At 41.6% G+C, this 20,053-nt stretch overlaps 2 protein-coding genes across 2 annotated transcripts in view; both read right to left on the bottom strand.

The window, feature by feature from the left end:
• INTS2 (integrator complex subunit 2) overlaps nt 1-1,191 on the bottom strand; it is a 34,093-nt gene extending 32,902 nt beyond the window's left edge. The window contains exon 1 of the mRNA XM_075264735.1: nt 954-1,191. The gene's annotated coding sequence lies outside the window, so the exon portion shown is untranslated. The remainder of the gene's footprint in view (nt 1-953) is intronic.
• Nucleotides 1,192-13,173: 11,982 nt separating this feature from the next.
• The window catches only part of MED13 (mediator complex subunit 13), a 75,407-nt gene continuing 68,527 nt past the window's right edge, over nt 13,174-20,053 (bottom strand). Inside the window, exons 27-30 of the mRNA XM_075264744.1 lie at nt 18,170-18,318; nt 17,246-17,419; nt 15,154-15,254; nt 13,174-15,022 (exon numbers count right to left, since the gene is read on the bottom strand). Of these exons, the coding sequence (XP_075120845.1) occupies nt 14,890-15,022; nt 15,154-15,254; nt 17,246-17,419; nt 18,170-18,318 (557 nt within the window). The 3' untranslated portion in view covers nt 13,174-14,889. The remainder of the gene's footprint in view (nt 15,023-15,153; nt 15,255-17,245; nt 17,420-18,169; nt 18,319-20,053) is intronic.

The following is a 20,053-nucleotide window of genomic DNA, read 5'->3' as shown; positions in this document are numbered from 1 at the left end:
ATTTCAGCATGGAAAAAAACAGCTGTGTGAACAAACCTTTACGCAAGGTTCACACAAGCATTCTGTCATTTGGGTCTGTATCGGCACACTGTACACTTAAATGGTACGTTCATACGGAGGAAAAGGTGGCACAAACCTATTCCTCAATGTGAACATTCCATGTGGCTAGCTGCGATGGGATGCCGGAGCACCGCATCGGCATTCCGTCGCGAGATCCTGCTCCTGATTAGGCCCGAATGAATGAGCCTAAAGAGGAGTGTGTCACGAGCTGCAGGCACGGCGGCTGACTAAGTCGCAGAATCCATTACTAGCTAGCAGAAAAAAAAGCTAGCGGATCCCATTGAAGTCAATGGGGGCTGTTTTTGCAGGCGAATTTTGAGGCGGCTTCTGCGTCAACATCCACCTGTAAAGAAACTCTGTGTGAACTAGCCCACAGGCTGGTTACATGCAGAAACCTTTTTCAAAAATTTTAGACAGAAACCAGCAGAGAAAAAAGTTCTCCATGCAGGAGTTTTCTCCTACGGACACTCCAAGGTAGGTTTGAATCCAGCTTTAGATTAATCTCACTCATAAAATATCTCCAATTCTTGTATATTGTGAGAGATGGTATGGATTTACCAACACTAATAGTAATGGATGACAAGGCTAGTGCATTCACACAACCAAGCTTCACCCGAAAGAATATGCAATATTTATTTGGCTTCTATAGCTGGTTAGGTCCTATATAACACTGACAATTACTGATGGTGATAACACAAATGCTTCTAGATGATGAACATACAACAGGAATGGATCCTGAGACTGGTGACAAGGACGACACAACTGCATTGTAAACATCCCTGTGGACTATGCCAGTACTATCCAAATTCTAACTTAATGTAAATGTCAGATTCCACACTGTCCATCACACTGAAGCTCGATCAGCCATACATCTATATATTGTGCACAGATACCTGATGCGTCCCTACAGGGAGGCCGGTGAGAGTATAACGTGAGCTCTGTCCCCCGGTGATGTGATTTGGCACTACACGTCTGGCACACTACAGTACAGAGCAGTGTAGACGTCTCATGGCTGCAGATGCGGGCACGTATACGTAGGAGCAGTACTACAATAATATTAGACACATTCAGCACTTTAGTCAGTATTATATTACTGAGCTACAACAGAGCCCGGAACCTGTAAGCAGAGGATTAATGTGCTGCAAGGGACCGGAAGTAGGTAGCAGCGCGGCAGTGCACTTCCTCGAATGACTTAGCCGCGCCCATCATTCATTACAACCAACCAGATGGCTGCGCGACACTCACCAATAGCAGAAGGTTTCTCAAACGTCTGTAACAGTGTACTATGTTAGAAAGTCTGTGATTGGTTGGCTTTACCGCCACACTGCTGGGCGCAGGACGTATGGTGTGTTCTTTGGAGATACTGGGATGGTTGAGAACTATTATATCAAGGTAGGTAACCTTCGGCACTCCAGCTGCTGTAAAACTACAACTCCCAGTAGCTTACTTGGTCTGCTGCTCTTGGATCTCCCATGGAAGTGAATGGATTATGTTGGGACTTGTAGTTTCACTGCAGCTGGAGAGCAGAAGGTTGCTGACCCCTGGTGTATAGCCTAGTGTCCTAAAGGACCCGCTACTCCCGTCCACTAGGATTTAGCCTATACTGTATAAAGAATGCTATATCCTAGTGTCCTAAAGGACCCACTCCTCCTGTCCACTAGGATTTAGCCTATACTGTATAAAGACATCACCCCTGCACTCATACAGAACACCAGTGACTGTCTCTCTGCTGTCTCTAATATCATGTCCTCTCTCTATCTGAAACTAAATCTCTCCAAGACTGAACTACTACTGTTTCCACCATCTAATAGATCTGTCCCTGATATATCCATTGTAGTCTCAGGCCTTACTATAACTCCTAGGCAGCATTGCCGCTGCCTCGGGGTCATATTTGACGCAGACCTTTCCTTCACCCCTCATGTTGAATCACTCGCATGTTCATGTCACCTCCACCTCAAAAATATCTCCAGAATACGCCCTTTCCTCACCAGAGATGCACTAAAGACACTTATTGTCTCTGATTCATTCTCGCCTTGACTACTGTAACTCCTTACTAATCGGTCTTCCCCTCACTAAACTCTCCCCTCTACAATCTATTCTGAATGCAGCGGCCAGGCTCATCTATCAGGCTAGACGCTACAGCGATGCCTCTGGTCTGTGCCAGTCGTTACATTGGCTGCCTATTCATTATAGAATAAAATATAAAGTTATCACTCTCATCCACAAGGCTCTCCATAATGCTGCACCTCCATACATTTCCTCCCTCATCTCTGTCTACCGGCCAACCCGTGCTCTCCGCTCACTGAATGACCTAACACTTACATCCTCTATTATCAGAACCTCCCACGGTCGTATACAAGACTTCTCCTGAGCTGCACCACTTCTCTGGAATGCTCTACCCCGGACAATCAGATTAACTCCCAATTTCTACAGTTTCAAACGCAAACTAAAGACGCATCTTTTCAGACAGGCCTATCACAATTTCTAACGTAAACCATTAACCCTCCTCTGTCCCCGCTCCCACATTTCCCCACATGATATGATGTCATCTCATGCTAACTTTATAGGTCCAAGCTCCATCCACATGTTAAAGGACACGACTGTTGACGGCTCATAAAGTCTTATGTTTGTGTAAGGACAGTAACCTCTATTACAAAAGTGTCTGACCACTGCATAAGTAATGCCACCCCTGCTACCTCTTGTGTCACCCCCTCTACCTCATAGATTGTAAGCTCTTGTGAGCAGGGCCCTCAGTCCCATTATGTGAATCGACTTTCTTTGTAATGTATCTTTCGGTCTGTATTTGAGCCCTACAAATTGTACAGCGCTGCGGAATATGTTGGCGCTATATAAATAAAATGTATTATTATTATAAAGAATGCTATATCCTAGTGTCCTAAAGGACCCGCTCCTCCTGTCCACTGGAATTTAGCCTATACTGTATGAAGAATGCTATACCTTAGTGTCTTGAAGGGCCCACTCCTCCCGTCCACTAAGATTTAGCCTATACTGTATAAAGAATGCTATATCCTAGTGTCTTAAAGGACCCGCTCCCCCGTCCACTAGGATTTAGCCTATACTGTATAAAGAATGCTATACCCTAGTGTCTTAAAGGACCCGCTTCTCCTGTCCACTAGGATTTTGCCTGTACTTTATAGAGAATGCTATGACCATTTTACATCCGTACTGCGCTTGCCTCCCTCAAAATGGCTACATTATAGGCAGATTGCTCATTTTATGGTATCTCAGTTCGGTTCCCTGAGGGTCTCCCGGCCCACAATTTTTGAAAGGGTTTGTAAGGCGGATACTTCCACAGCTGGTTTAATTTCAGGTATCTATCGGCTGCTTGTTTCCTCGGGAATGAGTGGCCCTTCCTCCCATAAGTACAGTACATGGACCGGTGGTCCAGGGCATTGAATAGGGACATCTCACCTGGCCAGTGGCAGGTTATCTAGTCACGTACAGCCAAGTCCTCCACATGCATTACCTTCTGAGAGACCCAATAGAAAATTGTTACTGCATTGAAATCTCACCCCCGCTCTGCTTCATTCTCTTTATCCCAACTTCCTGCCTGTCTGCTGGCGTTGTGGGGTGGGCCTGGGTACCTTATGCCATATTTTTTGGGATTGTCCAGGTGTTTGCCCTTTTTGGCGAGAGGTACAGTCTCTCACGGACGCTCTCTTTATTTGAGGGGTTCCGTTGGACTCTCTTACCTACCTGCTCCATCTCCCCCCTCCCCATTTAGGTAAACACACCTCCAAACTGTTTTTATACCTGTGTACGGCAGCCAAAACCCTCATTGCCTTGCATTGGAAGCGCACCCTGCCTCCCACAGGCCCTGACTTAGTGGCTTGCCTAAAAGAGGTGCGTAGCATGGAATTTTTGTCGGCTTCCCTGAACCACACTCTAGACGTATTTCAGGAAGTTTGATCATCCTGGGACGCTTATTGTGCTCTGAATGGCCTTTAATCCCCTTCCCCTCATGTTCTTCCCTTTGTGGTCTGTGTATCCCCTGTATTTTTTTGTATTCTTTATGCTCTGATTGTTCGTTACTTTGTTCCATTGTTACATGAGTGCCTTTTTTTTTTCTTTGGCCTCTCTATTGTCTTTTTTTACTCTGTATGTTGTAAAATTTTCAATAAAAATTACAGTTGATTAAAAAAAAAAAAAGAAATTACAGACCACTTAGGTGCTGTGGTCAGCACTTACTGCGGGATCTAAGGGGTTACATGGCAGTTCCATGTATGTATGATCCCTGCACAGCTGAAGTAAAAGCTGTCAGTATATGCAGCTCCAATTATCTCAGGATCTACTAGGGATACAGGCATAGTTCCTGCTTGTGGTAAATTGTAATGAGAATTGCTTAAACCCTGAGCTGTAGATGTTGAAAGCTCTTACATGGTTAAAGGGATTGTCCAGTAATTGGGCAACTTATTTGGAGGCTAGGGGAGGTGTAAAATTTAAAACAAAGCATACTCGCCTCTCTGCAATGCTCTGCCGTCTGCCACTGATGTCCGCTCAGGTTCGTGTTGGGTCCTTGTTGCCAGAAGTCCTGCACCCCACATGACCACATAGACCAAAAAGTGGCCTAAGCACTCACAAGTAAGGAATTGGTGACGTTTGTAAGTAATATCACCAATTCCTCTCGACTGCTGAGGAATTTTTGACAAATTAGTTTAATTATATTTATTGAAGTGTCTCAGAAAGGACTGATGCTTGCTGGAGACTTCATACATTATCTAAACTAGAGGGTAGTCTTATAGAGTCTTAGAAAGCTCCAAAATTACTACTGCTTGGTGCCAGTTTCAGTCACAGCTAAATTAATTAAATAATCATTTAATCTCATGTACATATTGCAGAAAAAATGTGTTGAATTGGTTAAATGACATTAAGGAGCCATTGTGTGCTGTGTGCAAAATGAAATAGTATACATGGCTTCAAGTACCAGGTAGTCTGACAGGAAGATAAGCTTAGGTATAGTCTGGTATAGGGTTTTCTATATGGTTACATGGCTGCCAGTGGCAGGATAGTCTGATGGGAAGGTAAGGGTTAGTAGATGCAAAATGAAGTTAGTTACATAGGTGTTGGTTCTGGCTAGCCTGAGATGAGGTAATGGATGAATAGGAGCTGGTTCTTTGGATGGAAGGTAAGTATCAAGGTAATTGGGTGAAGGGATTAGGGGTGAAGTCATTCTATCTGTAGATCATATAGCAGAGCAAGGCCCATCCTATAAAATGTACTTTACACACATGCAGATGGTATGTATGGGTAACACAGTAAAATAAACCCAAACTTGATAACATGGATTTTTGTCTGTGGAGGGACACAAGTAGTTGGTCCCTGGTTCATAGAAACTTGGTCAAGCACCAAGTGGCCAGATTCTGGTTGCTCAGGGGAGTAAGTGGAAGTGTGTCTATGCCTGGCCCTAGCCCTCCCACATACTAGGAGGCAGCAGCCATGTTCACCCAACTGTATTGTATGGTGTTGTTAATAAAGAGTGGCTAGTGTCACAAGCAAGTTACTACAATACTTTTGGTGTGGTTCTTTATTTTATAGATGAGTGGAGGTTTAACATCTGTCGTCCTTTTGAATCCATAACTGGTTTTGGTTTAGAAAACTGCCACAAAAACGGTATATGTAATTTTAGCCTAATTAAGTATTCTAGGACACATTTGAGAAATTTGTTGCTACATATACCACCAACATCCTCTGCAGTGCGGTACGCAGATTACACTGACACACATTAGTCCTTGCGCTGTGCTAACACATACCGTACATGTTTATTTGGAACAATGTCATAGGGAGCTGATTGAGTAGTCACTTTCATTCTTGGAGCACACGCATACAAGCACGGGCAGAATGTAAAATTTTACATGTAGTGCCTATTCATTTGAGCCACTAGCGTACACACACTTTTAGGTCACTCAGACTTTATTCACACATTGGTAATTTGCGTCAGAGATTGTGAGTCAAAACCAGAAGTGAAGACTCAACAGAGGTAAGATGATCTTTTACAGCACAAAACAGAACAGGAAAACATTCAGGTGCTTCTGGTTGCCTGTGTTATGGGCTGACTCCTAATCTGAACGGAGACACTCTCCACTATGCCCTCCTGTGAATGATGCTGCTGGCTCCCTGTTACAGGCTCCTGGGACCCTCTCCTGCCTTGCTGTATCCTCCTGGAGCTGTGTCTGCTCCCTCCCCACAGCTCCTGCTGCAGGGCTCTGCACACATCACTGGGGCTACATCTGCAAATCCTGCTTCCTGGCTCCCCACTACGGTTACAGGAGGGTCTGTCTCAATTCAACAAGCTATGGACCCGCAGCCTCCTCATGGTCTGTCCCTCCTCACCTCTTGCCCAGAAGTGCCCAGTCAAATGACTGCCCCTGCCAACTCGGACCAGGACTTTAACTTGACCCCAGCGGTCCTGCACTCTCTTCCTTCCTCCAACACCTCACTTCCAGATGCTACCTCGTCCTCTCATCGCCCTAAATTGGCGGACATATGGGATCTTCTCCGTACTATACCTACCAAGTCGGATCTGGAACTGATTGTCCGTAGAGTTGAAAAAAAGAGGAGAGGCTAATGTCGGAGTTTAAATGGAATCTCCAGTCTCTGTCGGCCCAAGTCACCTCCCAGCAGCAGACAGCGTCCATCAATCAACGTCTCACGGCTGTGGAACAGAGCTTGTCTGCTCAACGCACCCTCAACAGGCATGTTCTGCTTCAAGTGGATGACCGGGAGAACAGGGGCCGGCGGAACAATATCAAGCCCAAGGTATCCCCGACTCCGTCCCGCCAGCTGAGCTACGGTCAGATGTTGTCTCGATCTTTAACAGGGTCCTCTCCCGCCCTATGGACACGGAAATCAACCTTGATAAGGTCCACCGTGTGCTGGGTTCTCGTCGGGCTACTGAGCCACGGGACGTCCTCTGCCGAGTGCATTTCTTTAGGGAGAAGGAGGATATCCTTCAGGCTGATTGGAGACACGGTTCTGTGACTTTCATGGACAATCCCGTGCAACTGCTCCTGGACGTCTCCCACCGCACCTTGGCCATGAGGAGGCTTTTGAAACCAGTTCTACGAGCTGTCTTGGACTCTGGGGCTACATACTGGTGGGCCACCCTTTTCATCTCCAAGTACGTTGCAATGGGGCCTTATTTACCCTTCATTCTCCAGATCAAGTGTCCTCCTTGGCTCAATTCCTGGATCTTCCTGACATTACCTTGCCAGACTGGCTAGACTACCCTCCCAACCATTATGCTCCGGGAAGTTACCTTCTCCATCGTCCTGAGGAAGATATCCTTTTTCCTGTGGTTCCCTGGTTTCTCTCACTCCCCCCCCCCCCTTATTCCTCCCATTGTTTACACAGTGTTGCTATAACCACAGACCTGGAAGATAGGACAAGTGACTCACTCAGTGCTGGCAGGACAATCCACAGATAATTGCAGTTTGCTGATAAAGCAGTCTGTTATCTTTCTATGTAAACACAGACATTGTCCTATCTGTACAAGCATCTGCATATGATCTGATATGCAGGATTGTGTGTCACTTTCAGCAGGGTAGGGGGGAAGGAGAGAGAAATACAGGAAGTGAGAAGCAGACACTGCATACAGCCTGGCTGAAAGAGTGAATTGGAAGAACCCCTTTAAGTCTACCATGACCACAGATAAATGGACTAACTGTTGTACTTCAGTTATCAAAAGCAGCTGGCAGGTCACCCTTATGGAACCATCTTTCAAGATCCTTCATAGGACTTTAGTCCCTAATAGGTCACATGGCATATATCCTACAGTGTCACTTCTAGTTTTAGGGTTGCAATGCTTTAGGCACTACCTTCAATATTTGGTGGATCCGCCCTTTTGGGTGGCCATTCATAGACTACTGTCAGCCCCCATTTTTCTTCTAAATCTTAAGCCCACTGTCCTCAAATATGTTTAATTCAAATTATTTCAATACATTCTGATGGCATCCCAGATTCACGTAGCCTTCAACTGTAGGAAACCCTTTCTCTCGTTGAATGATGTAGTTCGGCAAATCAACATTGTCATGATCCATGAAAAGATCAATGCCGCTATCTTGGAGCCCTGCCTGATCTATGACAAGGTCTGGACGCCCTGGATCAAAAGATCGTTCCTCCCAGGTCTGTCATACTGTCTTTAGTGCTCCCCCATTCCCCTTTACTCAGACAGGATCTTTTACTAATACATATTTTGTCCCCCTGCATTACCCAATACCCCTTGGTTTAACATCATTGGACAGCATCAATCAAGTAAAGACGGCAGCACCCATGGCACCTATGTACTGTAAATACCGAGGTTTAATCGGCACAGATCGCTTCAGTTAGCAGCAGGTGCTGAGCTCTCTCAATACACCCCTTCAACCCAACCACATACATGTACGCAATTTCGCTTGAAGGGGTTAAGCTGGTGGAAATTTACCAACACCAGTCTTCATAGCTACAGGGCTAGCAGAGGCTATGCCTGATATACGACAGGGCACATGCCAACCCATATATGAGGTGCTGTGCATCTGGAAGGGAAATGCACACCAGCTCTGACAATACACGGCAGATTTCTGACGAACATTTGCTACACCCCCTTTTTGGGAAAGTGGTGAAGGCGGGATAGAGTTAATCACTAGATAAGAATCTAAGCTAAATGATAAAATCACTAGATTGTGCTTCAGACGCAGACATAGATATGTACTGAAGGAAAACAACCTGGAGGCCTTCATAAGGCTTCATATACTGGCATCAGCACTCCACAATTGCGTTTGCGGGGCTGGCAATGTCCAGTTGAAGGAGCCCTGCCCTTCTAAAATCATTTAGATGCTGTAGTTGCAATTGACTGCATAATCTAAAGGTTTAATGCAGCCAGACTGGCACTCTTCTCTTACTACCCGCTACTATGTCTGTACTTACTGTTGTGAGAGGGGGAGAGAGGAGAAGCCCCCTGGCAGTATTTCAAACACCTTTTTACCTCCTAATGCCACATTGGCTCAGCACTCAGGACACAAAAAGGCTGCAGAGTGGCCGGAACAGGAGCAGAAAAACTTAACAGCAAGTGCTGCATTTTCTTGTTACATTTGGTCTCACCTTAGGAAGATGAACAAGCAATATACTAATTTATAGAAAGTCTAAGGACATTGTTTCAGAGCAAAGGGTGGTCACTCACATTCCCTTGCTCAATAGTAAAAAAGTTGCTACTGAAAACGTTTGGCTTTACAGGGGTGCCTGGATTAGGACGACACAGTACAACAGTTTGCCATACTAAATTTCAGAATTGCATTTCAGTTTTAAAGTCATGGCAAAGATTTCTGAAGTTGCCATCTAACGCTTTGGTGAGGTGCCAGTGGATGTGAAAATTTTCTGCCAGGTTCAAGCTTGTTTTGGCAGACACTCCCTGTAAGAATGGACTTTAAACGTTCTGGCAAGGTCATGGATTTCATAAAGGAGTTTTCAGTGCACTGTCTACATATAGTAAAACATTTATATGTGGTCTGCCTCCTTACAAATCTGAATATGGGTCAGATTTTGTTAGTGTTTTTTTTTTTTTCTTAAGGAAATCCACAATGGATTTTTTTTATACAAACTTGCAGTGCGTTTCTGGTTGCAGATTTTGTTCCACAAAAGCACTGCAAACGGTTAAAATCCATAGTACTAAAACAGACATTTAATATCTTCAAAGTCAATTTCTGCAAGTGTTCTGTTCAGATTCTTTCTGCAACATGTGGATTAAATTTCTTTAGCAGCAAAGTGGATGAGATTTAACGTGAAAAGCTGTGGGTTTTCTCCGCTTACAATCTGCAGCATTTCATCTCCTTAAGAACACATTCTAAGGCTTTCTTCATGTTCATCGAGGCCTCTGGTTGGAGTCATTGCTACAGTAGTCATTATGATGCGCTGCCTTTAGTGCCATTTTTGCTCTCAGAATAAGAGTTACCTTGGTGGAGCCTGAAAATCCCCATAAGTTACTGGGATCTGTTCGGAGCTATTCATTGCTGTTGTGCATCTGAATCTAGTACAATGTTGTAAAATCCCACTTAAATAAGCCACAATGCTGCTAGTGAGAGTCTCTTTCTCATACAAGTCATAAAACCAAAGTTCAGTACACAATACATTTCACTTACAGAAATATTCAATACTACGGCATTCATAAAATCTGACCAGTACTGAATTACAATATCCAGAGAACGTAAAACCGCATAACTGATAAGAGCAGCGATCCTCTGAAACAAAATGCCAATTTAACCACTTCAGTACCGGGCCAACTTGTGGTCCAGGACCAGACACGTTTTAGGTTTATTTTGTATGTGCGGTTTTGAGGGCTGTAACATTTTTCCCATATGTCTCAGTCAACTAATTTTTGCGTCTTTTTTCGGGGACACATAGGGTTGTATTTTTATGTTGTTTTTATTTTCAAATGTGTTTTAATTTATTTTTTTTTATATCCGGGAAAATATAAACATAATAGGAGGGAAATTGTGTCTGGTTTTCAATTTATATTTTTTTTAATTTAATAACACAAAGTGTCACTGAAAAACTTTATAAAATACCGTATTTTTCGGACTATAAGACGCACTTTTTTCCCCCCAAATTTCGGAGGAAAATGAGGGTGCGTCTTATAGTCTGAATGTGGGTTTGCAGCATGGCCGCGCTACTGCCACCGCTGGTTTTCTTCAGCGGCAGGAGTGTGACAATCTGCAGGCCCCGGCAGCTAAGACACTCCCCGGCATCCGCCGGTCTATTACAGCAGATGCCGGGGACTGTCTTAGCTGCCGGGGCCTGCAGATTGCCGCGCTACTGCCGCTGAAGAAAACCAGCAGTGGCAGTAGCGCGGCCATGCTGCAAATCCACTCTTCCTCCGCAGGTCCCGGCAGTCAGTTAGCCCCCCCCCCACCCCCACCGGCCCCATACCTTTAGTGATGCAGGCCGGCTCCTGCACAGCGAGGCCGCAGGAGCCGACCTGTTCCGATGACAGCCGGGAGCTAATGAAGGCTCCCAGGCCTGTCATAGATATATATTACTATCGCGGCTGGTCTATGACACTCCGCGATAGTAATGTATAGAATCTCCCATAGACGGCAATATACTTGTATTGCCGTCTATGGGACTTGCAATCAAATGATTGCAGGTTCAAGCCCCCTAGGCGGGGGATAATAAAATAGTAAAAAAAAAAAAAGAAAAAAAGAAAACCACTTAAAAAAAATATAATAAAAAATAAAATAAAAGTTCACCTCCTTTCCCTAGAATACATATAAAAGTATAACATTACTGTGAAACATATACATTAGGTATCCCTGTGTCTGAAAATGCCCGGTCTACTAATATTTTTATGTACAGTGAACGTCAAAATCAAAAGTGCTAAACTGCCAGGTTTTTCTCTGTTTTGCCTCTGAATTAAATAAAAGGTGATCTAAGCAATAAACATTTCCCAAAATGGTATATCTAAAAAGTACACCTGGCCCCACAAAAAAAACTTCCTATACATCCCCGTACAGCTGCAAGGTCACCTGTCAATGTGGCCTTGCAGCTGTTCCAAAACTACAACTCCCATATATTAAATATTTTACCATTTTTTGCCTGAAATTTTTTTTCCCCTATTTTTCTCCTCTAAAACCTTCTTATAGTCCGAAAAATACGGTAGTTTTTCCTCTCCGTTAAGGTAATTTTTATTTTGTATGGTGTCGTCGGGGGTGGGGCTATAACCTTTAATAACAGCGTTTTATTAGCGTATTATTTATTTATTTTTTATTATTATTTTATTTACTTTTTTTAAAAAAAAAAAAACTTTTATTTTATTTTTTTTTCAGATTGTGTCCCCATAAGGTGATAAGAGACCTTTGGGGACATCTGATCACTTATTTCTTTGTACTGGAGGCTGATTTCTCCTATAACTGGGGCTGGTACATTTAACCTCAGATACAGGAGGAATACAACCTCCTGCACACTGTATACACAGCTTACTGAGCTGATCTGAGTCTTGTAGGACCCAGCAGCTCTTGTAAGATGCTGCTCCCAGCGGATCATGTGACCGCCGGGTCAGAGGGCAGCTGAATTATGGCAGCGTCCATAGCTGTGTATACAGCGCTCATTGAGCACTGTATACACAGCGATCGAGAAGGCAGGGGAGGTAATAAATCTTCCCTGTCTTCTCTCTGGGAGCTCCGGCTGAAGTTACAGCCGGCTCCCAGCTTCAGTAGCTGCATGATCTCCGTGCAGCTACTGTGTTCTGACTGGACGTAAAGGTACGTCCTGTCAGAACTAGGCAACCACTATCCGGACATATATCCTCTATGGGCAGTCCGGAAGTGGTTAAAGGGATTCTACCATTAAAACCTTTTTTTTTTTGTGGATAAGGTGTTGGAATAGCCTTTAGAAAGGCCATTCGTCTCTTACCTTCAGATGTGGTCTCCGCTGTGCCGTTTCTTAGAAATACCGGTTTTTACCGGTATGCAAATGAGTTCTCTCACAGCAATGGGGGCGTCCCCACCGCTTCCAGAGAATTGTCTCCAGCACCGCCTCCTCCTTCGTCCGCAGGGTCATCTTCAATGTCTTCTTCCGATGCAGGCTCATAACTTCTAGGCGTCCGGCTTTGAGCAGAGCAGACTGCGCAGGCATACAGGCCACGGGAAAATGGCCGCTTGCACAGTATAGTTAGTGGCCATTTTCCCGTGGCCTGTGCGCCTGCTCTGCTCAAGGCCCGACGCCTAGAAGTTACGAGCCTGCGCCGGAAGAAGACACTGAAGATGACGCTGCGGACGAAGAAGGAGGCGGCGCTGCAGACAATTCTCAGTGGTGGGAACGCCCTCATTGCTGTTTGAGCGCTAGGAGCCGCCCCCATCACTGCAAGAGAACTCATTTGCATACTGGTAAAAAACGGTATTTCTAAGGAACGGCACAGCAGAGACCACGTCTAAAGGTAAGAGACGAATAGCCTTTCTAAAGGCTATTCCGACGTCTTATCCACAAAAAAAAAGGTTTTAATGGTAGAATCCCTTTAACGTGATGCCAGATTATTGGAATTTTACTGTACACGCACAAGATAGATTTTGTTTCATGCCTCATGTTGTGCAGGTAGAAGGTGAATAACGGCACATAAAACATACAAAGTGAATAAAAATATGACTGATTTAATTACAGATTGAAAATTTCCAACACATCAGAAAACATCTTTATCCCACAGAAATCTTAACCAAGTAAGAGAAATGCCAACATATTTCCTGAGGCATTCAAATTACCTTTAGGAAACAAACAAAATAAAAATATAGAGATTTCTGAAGTAAAATACTTTTTTGATTGCACGGTTTTGAAAGAATGTCTGAAAGCTTTTGTCACCAAGTGTTAAACAAAATTCATCTCTTCTTAAATATTTATTTATATTTATATTTATATATATATATCTATGTATATATATACACACACACATACGCAAAATGCATACTGGATTCCTCCATGTAACTATATGAGCGTTAAAAGGTAAATACTCTGTATTTACAAACTTAAAAAAGTGAGGTTTCTCTGCATACAATTCAATTCTTTCCAGGTACTGTGTGAATAGAGGAAGTTTTCAGGATAATACAGTTTTCAAAAAGATCAAGAAACTTAGGAATCCTATCAACCAACCAGTGTGAGAGTCTATATACACTGCACCGTAACACCACATGTAGAACCCCATGATGACTGCGGCTTTCATTTCCATATGGCATACGCCAAGCTAGGTTTAACAGTTTAAATGACACGGTCATCAGTTTAACCCATTTGCATTCAATGTTATCCAGCCATCACAAATGGGGGGGAAAAATGGAGAAAAAAAACAACTATTATTTAGGGGGGAGGGAATATAGAAACTCTTATAAATATAAAATAATGCTGTTTGTAGCAACAAATCTAACAAAAGCAGTCAAAGCCCTGAACCAAATTACTAAAACAAAAGAAACTGAGCACTTTTGTCACTACAAGTTAATCCACCTTCAATAGTCAATGATATATTGCCATTAGGTTTGCTGAGGTGAGATTATAAAAAAAAAAAAAAAAAAAAAGTGTTTTAAGACCCGGTACCTTTTTCAAATTTATAAACACAGTGTAGATCATTTCTGTACATGTACTCTTCTGCTACAGCTTAGCTGTAAATCCCCCACACACAATGGTATGGACATTACCCTTCCTACCCCCCACCCTACCCCTTTAACTGTACATCAAACAATATAAAGTTTTAAATGTTCCCACCCACTTACAAAAAATAATACTCTAAAAGCAACCTACTGCAACTTTTAATTAAGACGAGTACATAGATCTGAAACCAATTGCTTTAAAGCAAGAAGGCAGTATAAACCTTCTAGGAAAATGGTTTTTTTTGTGTTTATAAAAGGTTAAGAAATATAAGACAATTTACACATTTAAAAACTTACAATAAATAAGAGATGCAGGCATTTTCTGTATATTGATATTAGTTTTTAGAATCCACACAACATCTTTATGACGTTTAAAAAGTCAAAGCTGAAACGCCTCAAGAGTCAGGAGCGGCGGCCATCCCGAGCCTTCTCCAATCACTTGACGTCTACAGGCAGTAGACATCTTCGAGAAAATACTGAGACTGGAGATGAAAGCAGTGTTCAAAGAGACTTTGACTTTTAAAACAGAACTGGCTTCAAAACAAGATTATCCAAAGTGTCCATTTTAGTACAACATTGCAGGGCTGAAAATGCAAACTGGTGGAGATACTGCCAAGTGAGTACCGAGTGGCTTCAGGGAAAAACAAAAAGAGGATTCCCAAGTCCTGCAATGCAATGACAATCTTCTTGTTCCTTACAGCTTTCCTGATGAATATCACAGCAAATTCATGATAAAGTTATACAACTGGTTCAGCACCACAAAATGAACCGGCAGACAAGAACGCCTGTCTTGAGTTGCAGGATCACAGGTTAGCCAGGAGAGGGCGTTATACTGTTCCAAAACAAACCTGTGAAGAGTAGGGAAAAAAAACAAAAAGAAAATATGAGTAATGTCAACTTTATCTTTACATTAAATGTCTTCTAAATTAGTTGACAGGCTAGTTAAAGCATTAAGCAATGCACAGAGCCAGCTCCATACCTGAGGACGTCTGAAGTCTGATTTGAATCCAGTGGGTGAGAGTGTTTGCTATGTAGCAACTCATCTGACTGCACTGAAGGCACATGAAGGTGCAGAGAGGCCTAAAACACACAAAGTAAAATGAAATTATTTCAGAGAACACTGACAAAACACCACAAGCACCATGCAGAGGATTTGTTCTCCTCACTCTGATGCAGCATTCATTAGACAGTTCACAAATTAGTGTCCTAAATTTGGAATATATGCCAAATGACTCCATTCCCCACTGTATAAAACAGTCTAGTATATTTCTCTAAGCAGCTTTATCCTAGTAAAACATTGGATCAGGCTGCATTCACACATTCAGCCTTTATGTCAACATAAGGAGCGAATACAAAAGAAAGGAAAAGCAAAGAAAACATTGATGAATTCCAATAATTAGGTAAAAACATAGCAAGATACTGCATCAAAAGCTACCGTATTTTCTGGCGTATAAGACGACTGGGCGTATAAGACAACCCCCAATTTAAGTTTTAATGCCCGCAATTAGAATGCATTCTGATTGCGAGCATTAGCTTCATACAAATTAAGATGCTGATGAACCCCCTGCACCTGAAAAAAGGAAAGTTAAAGGTTGCAAAGCAGAAGACCCGTTTGCTAAAAATCGGCAAATAGAGTCTGTGGAGAGGGTATAGCTCGGGGCGGATCAGACATCTTTGGATATTTTCTAATGTCAGCTTCTTAGAGGCCAAGTCTATACCCATGGTGCTTTGTCACCATTTTAGCCACCATGAAGGAGTGCAAAGTTCACAGTAATGGAAATACATTATAGCTATAATAATGAGATTATTAAGGGATTGTTCTTTTAATGGTTTCCTGCTAAAATAGTAAGCTTTCATGTATAAAGAGTAAATTTAGGATTTAATTTTTGAGATTTTCACTTTGAGGTCCTTGTATTCTTTCGGTCAGCACAATTCACAATGATACCAAATTATATAGTTTTTGTTATGCTTTATATCTGCAGAAAAATCCCCCAAAATTATTTCAGTCACCATACTGACACCCATTAACTTTTTTATATATGTTTGTGACACAAAACAGTTTTTATTTAGGCCATTTTAGGGGATGTTTGATCACATGTTACTCATTGTAATGGTAAATAAGTAATTTTTATAGTTTAGACATTTCCAGGCAAGGGTACGCCCAATTAGTTTATACTTGTTATCTGAGAGAGGAAACTCAAACTTTTTTTTTTTTTATTTTTTTTTTTAAAGCCTCCATGGGAGTCTTGAATTGGGGGAGGCTCATATGTACTAAATACTCCTGATCAGAGAAGACTTGGATTGTGGGCATTAGCGCTGGGTGTCCACAGTGTGAAACAGCAGAGACCCAGTGGTGACTGGCACCCCATTTTGCTTGCAAGCAGGCTTCATATTTAAAGTGTCAACATACACCGTAATATTATGGTGGATGTCAACAAGCCATTTTAAGCTCAAGATTTTTTCAATGCACAATAATGCTTTTTACAGTTGTCTGACGTGTACAGATGTTATTGTGACCTCTGTATCCTAAGAAAGATTTACTTGAGCCATAAATTCAAAATCAATAAACATTTTTTGGGTTGCCATTTTAAGCTAAAGGTCCCCACATAGCGGGCCGCAGAGAAAAACTGTTGCGTGAAAAGCTGCGGCGGAAAGGCATCGTGGTTTTTCCTGTAGCACTTTTCACAGAAAGCCTGCAGTTTTCCTTTGCAAACTTTCTGCATCAATTATACCTATAGGGAAAGCGCCAGCGTTTCCATAGGTATAATTGACATGCTGCGATTTTCAAAAACGTGATTGTTTTGGAACCAGCAGCATTTCTGCCGTATTTCTCTGCAATGTGTGGATGGGATTCGCTAGGAACTGTAAAACGCCACATTTTTGTTGCGCTTATGCCACATGCGGCCCCATCCTTAATGTGATAGTTAATCGGCTTAAAAGAGAAGACCAGACAAATTTCCTTTGACTAGAAATTTGATGATTTAACATTCTTCAACACAGAAGTCATTTCATGATGTTTACTGAAAGCTGATGAACATGTAAAATATATTACTAATATAACACTTATTTACCTTAAGAAACAGTGGGCACTGATTTTGTGCTTGAGGGCATGCTGACCAAAACCAGTCAGGCAATGGACCAGCTTTGGCAGTTGAAACAAAGTAACCCAGTGCCAAGGGTTGTTGTAAGATGTTGGTCACTTCATCGTGAGATTCTGTAGATAGTAGTCGGTCAGTTCCTTGACCCTGAAAATACAAAGGCCAGTAAAGCAAAGGTGTTTCGGCATGTGAAACACATAAAACAAAAAAATAAATACAAAATATACAAAATATAAAGTACAAAAAAAAAAGATAAAAAGTTGACAATGGAGTTGAGTATTACAACCTAAAGTTTACAAGTGCTGAAATATTACCTAGCAGTGACAGCGTACACCATGAGCCTGTGTGTGTGTATGTGTGTGTGTGTGTGTGTGTGTGTGTGTGTGTGTGTGTGTGTGTGTGTGTATGTGTGTGTATATATATATATTATACACTAAGTGCCTTAAACAGGTTGTCACAACTATGCAGTCCCTGATCTTGTGTCCTATTACGGTACATTGAAGTTGTATGAAGAGGGAGGACCTAAGAGCCACTGTAAGGACCAGAGGACCCAAGGCGCAGTGTAAGGTAGTATGGTCACATCCCATTTCTATCACTCATCGAACGAATATCCTAGAAATGTAAAAGCTACCAAATTATTTTATTTTTATTTATTTATTTTTAAAGAGGCCTATGCTAACTAAGCTGTTAAATGCATCCACTATGGATGACAAAGTGTTTTGTGAACATAGCTTTACACTACACTTAAATGTGTGTGTGGGGATTTTGTTGTTCTAATGGAAGTTAGCATTATATTAATTTCTTTAGCCATCAGGCAATGTCAGCATTAGTTATTTTAATATTAGAGAACACAAATAAGCATTTAAATGTTACATTAGCAATATAAATTATTTTCACCTTTCCAACATCACCTCCGTGGGGGTAATGCGATCCAGGTGAATGGCCTGGGGATCCACTGGGCGATGCTGGAAAAATGTTGATAAGATCTGGATCCAAGTCTTCAGGTGTATCAAGCACATCAAAAATCCCCATGCCATCCGATCCATCTAGAGAGGAGGAGAGAAAAGAAAAAATAAGACATATGTATGGACTCTAATGTATTGTCACAATTGTGTGTGTGTACATAATGCATTTGGAAACTTAAAAATTTGAAAACTAAAAATTCCTAAATATGATTAACATAAAAACGTGATTTAACAAATAGGTCATTTTCTGGCGACACATTCCCTTTAAATATGTTAAAAGGGAACCTGTCACCATGAAAATGCAGTCTAATCTGCAAGAACCATATGATGCACAGCAGGAGGAGCTATGTAAATTAATATACGGTATATTTTTGTGAGAAAAGATTCACTATAACTTATCATTTGTCCATTTATTCCTTTGTTCTTTTTATGCCCAGAAATAATAATTGAATACAGTGGGCAGTTCAAATAGTGACCGACAGCCTCCTCTCTATGACTGTGCAGAAAGATAGCTGTCAATCATTAATATTATTTATAAAAAAAATAAAAAAAAAGTTAAATGGATAAATTTATACTGAATCTTTTCCCAACAAAACTATATATCAGCTCCTATAGCTCAGCTCCTCCTGCTCTTTATCATGCTGCCTGCAGATTGCACAGCTTTTTCATGGTAGGTTCCCTTTAAGCCCTTCCAGACAATTCAAACTCTGGAAAACTGGTCTGCATGGAGCTAGGAATCCACTTCAGTCAGACATGAAAGCAAAACTTTACAAAAAATAAAATCCTTCCCAATACAACTTCTACATACAGTTTATGGATATCTATATATTGATTCCAGTGCAGTTGGAACTTTCTTTCTAGCCTCCACCATTCCCGAACAACAAACACTTTGGTGTCTGATGTGCTATTTAAGCATAACTAAAATTTTCATATCCGACAGTAGTGGCTGCAGTGCTATCTAAATAATTTGCAAAGATAGCACTGGTTGAAAAACATTCAGGATTAGGATATTTATAATGCAAGCTTGTACGTTTTATAATGTCCGAGATGTAGCCGTTTGAAGTGACCCTCCCCTCATTTTCTCTACATATTACACAGCTCATACTCCGTAACATTCAATGAGAGGCAGAAACCACTCTCAATACAGAAGAGAAAGGGAAGAGTGGGAAAAAAAAATACAGGATTTCACAGAAAATATCCAAAATTTGTTAATAAAGTATATTAAAAAATGTATTAACCGGTTAAGGACCAGGCCCAAAAGTATGTTAAAGACCAGGCCTTTTTTTTCAAAACTGACATGTGTCACTTTAAATGGCAATAACTTTGAGACGGTTTAACTTACACAAGTGGTTTTGAGACTGTTTTTTTCGTAACACATTATACTTCATGTTAGTGGTAAATATTAATCAATATTTGTGTATTTATTTATAAAAAAACTAGGAAATTTGATGGAAATTTGGAAAAAATTGCAATTTTCAAAATGTGAAATTCTCTGCTTTTCAGGCAGATAGTCATACCACCCAAATACATAAATAAATATTATCTCCCATATCTCTGCTTTATATTGGCATCATCTTTTGATTGTCTTTTAATTTATTTTGGACGTTACAAGGCTTACAAGTGTAACAGCGATTTTCTAGATTTGCAAGAAAATTCCCCAAACCAATTTTTTAGGGACCGCTTCAGTTCTGTAAGGAATTATAAAGGCCTATTTAATAGAAACCCCCATAAATCACCCCATTTTCAAAACTGCACCCCTCAAATTATTCAAAACAGCATTTGGGATGTTTGTTAACCCTTTAAGTTTTTCATAAGA

The sequence above is a fragment of the Leptodactylus fuscus genome, chromosome 2 (genome assembly GCF_031893055.1).
Source record: "Leptodactylus fuscus isolate aLepFus1 chromosome 2, aLepFus1.hap2, whole genome shotgun sequence".
Classification (NCBI taxonomy): Eukaryota; Metazoa; Chordata; class Amphibia; order Anura; family Leptodactylidae; genus Leptodactylus; species Leptodactylus fuscus.
Note: the sequence above shows the minus strand (reverse complement) of the source record. Positions and strands in the feature narration are given on the sequence as shown.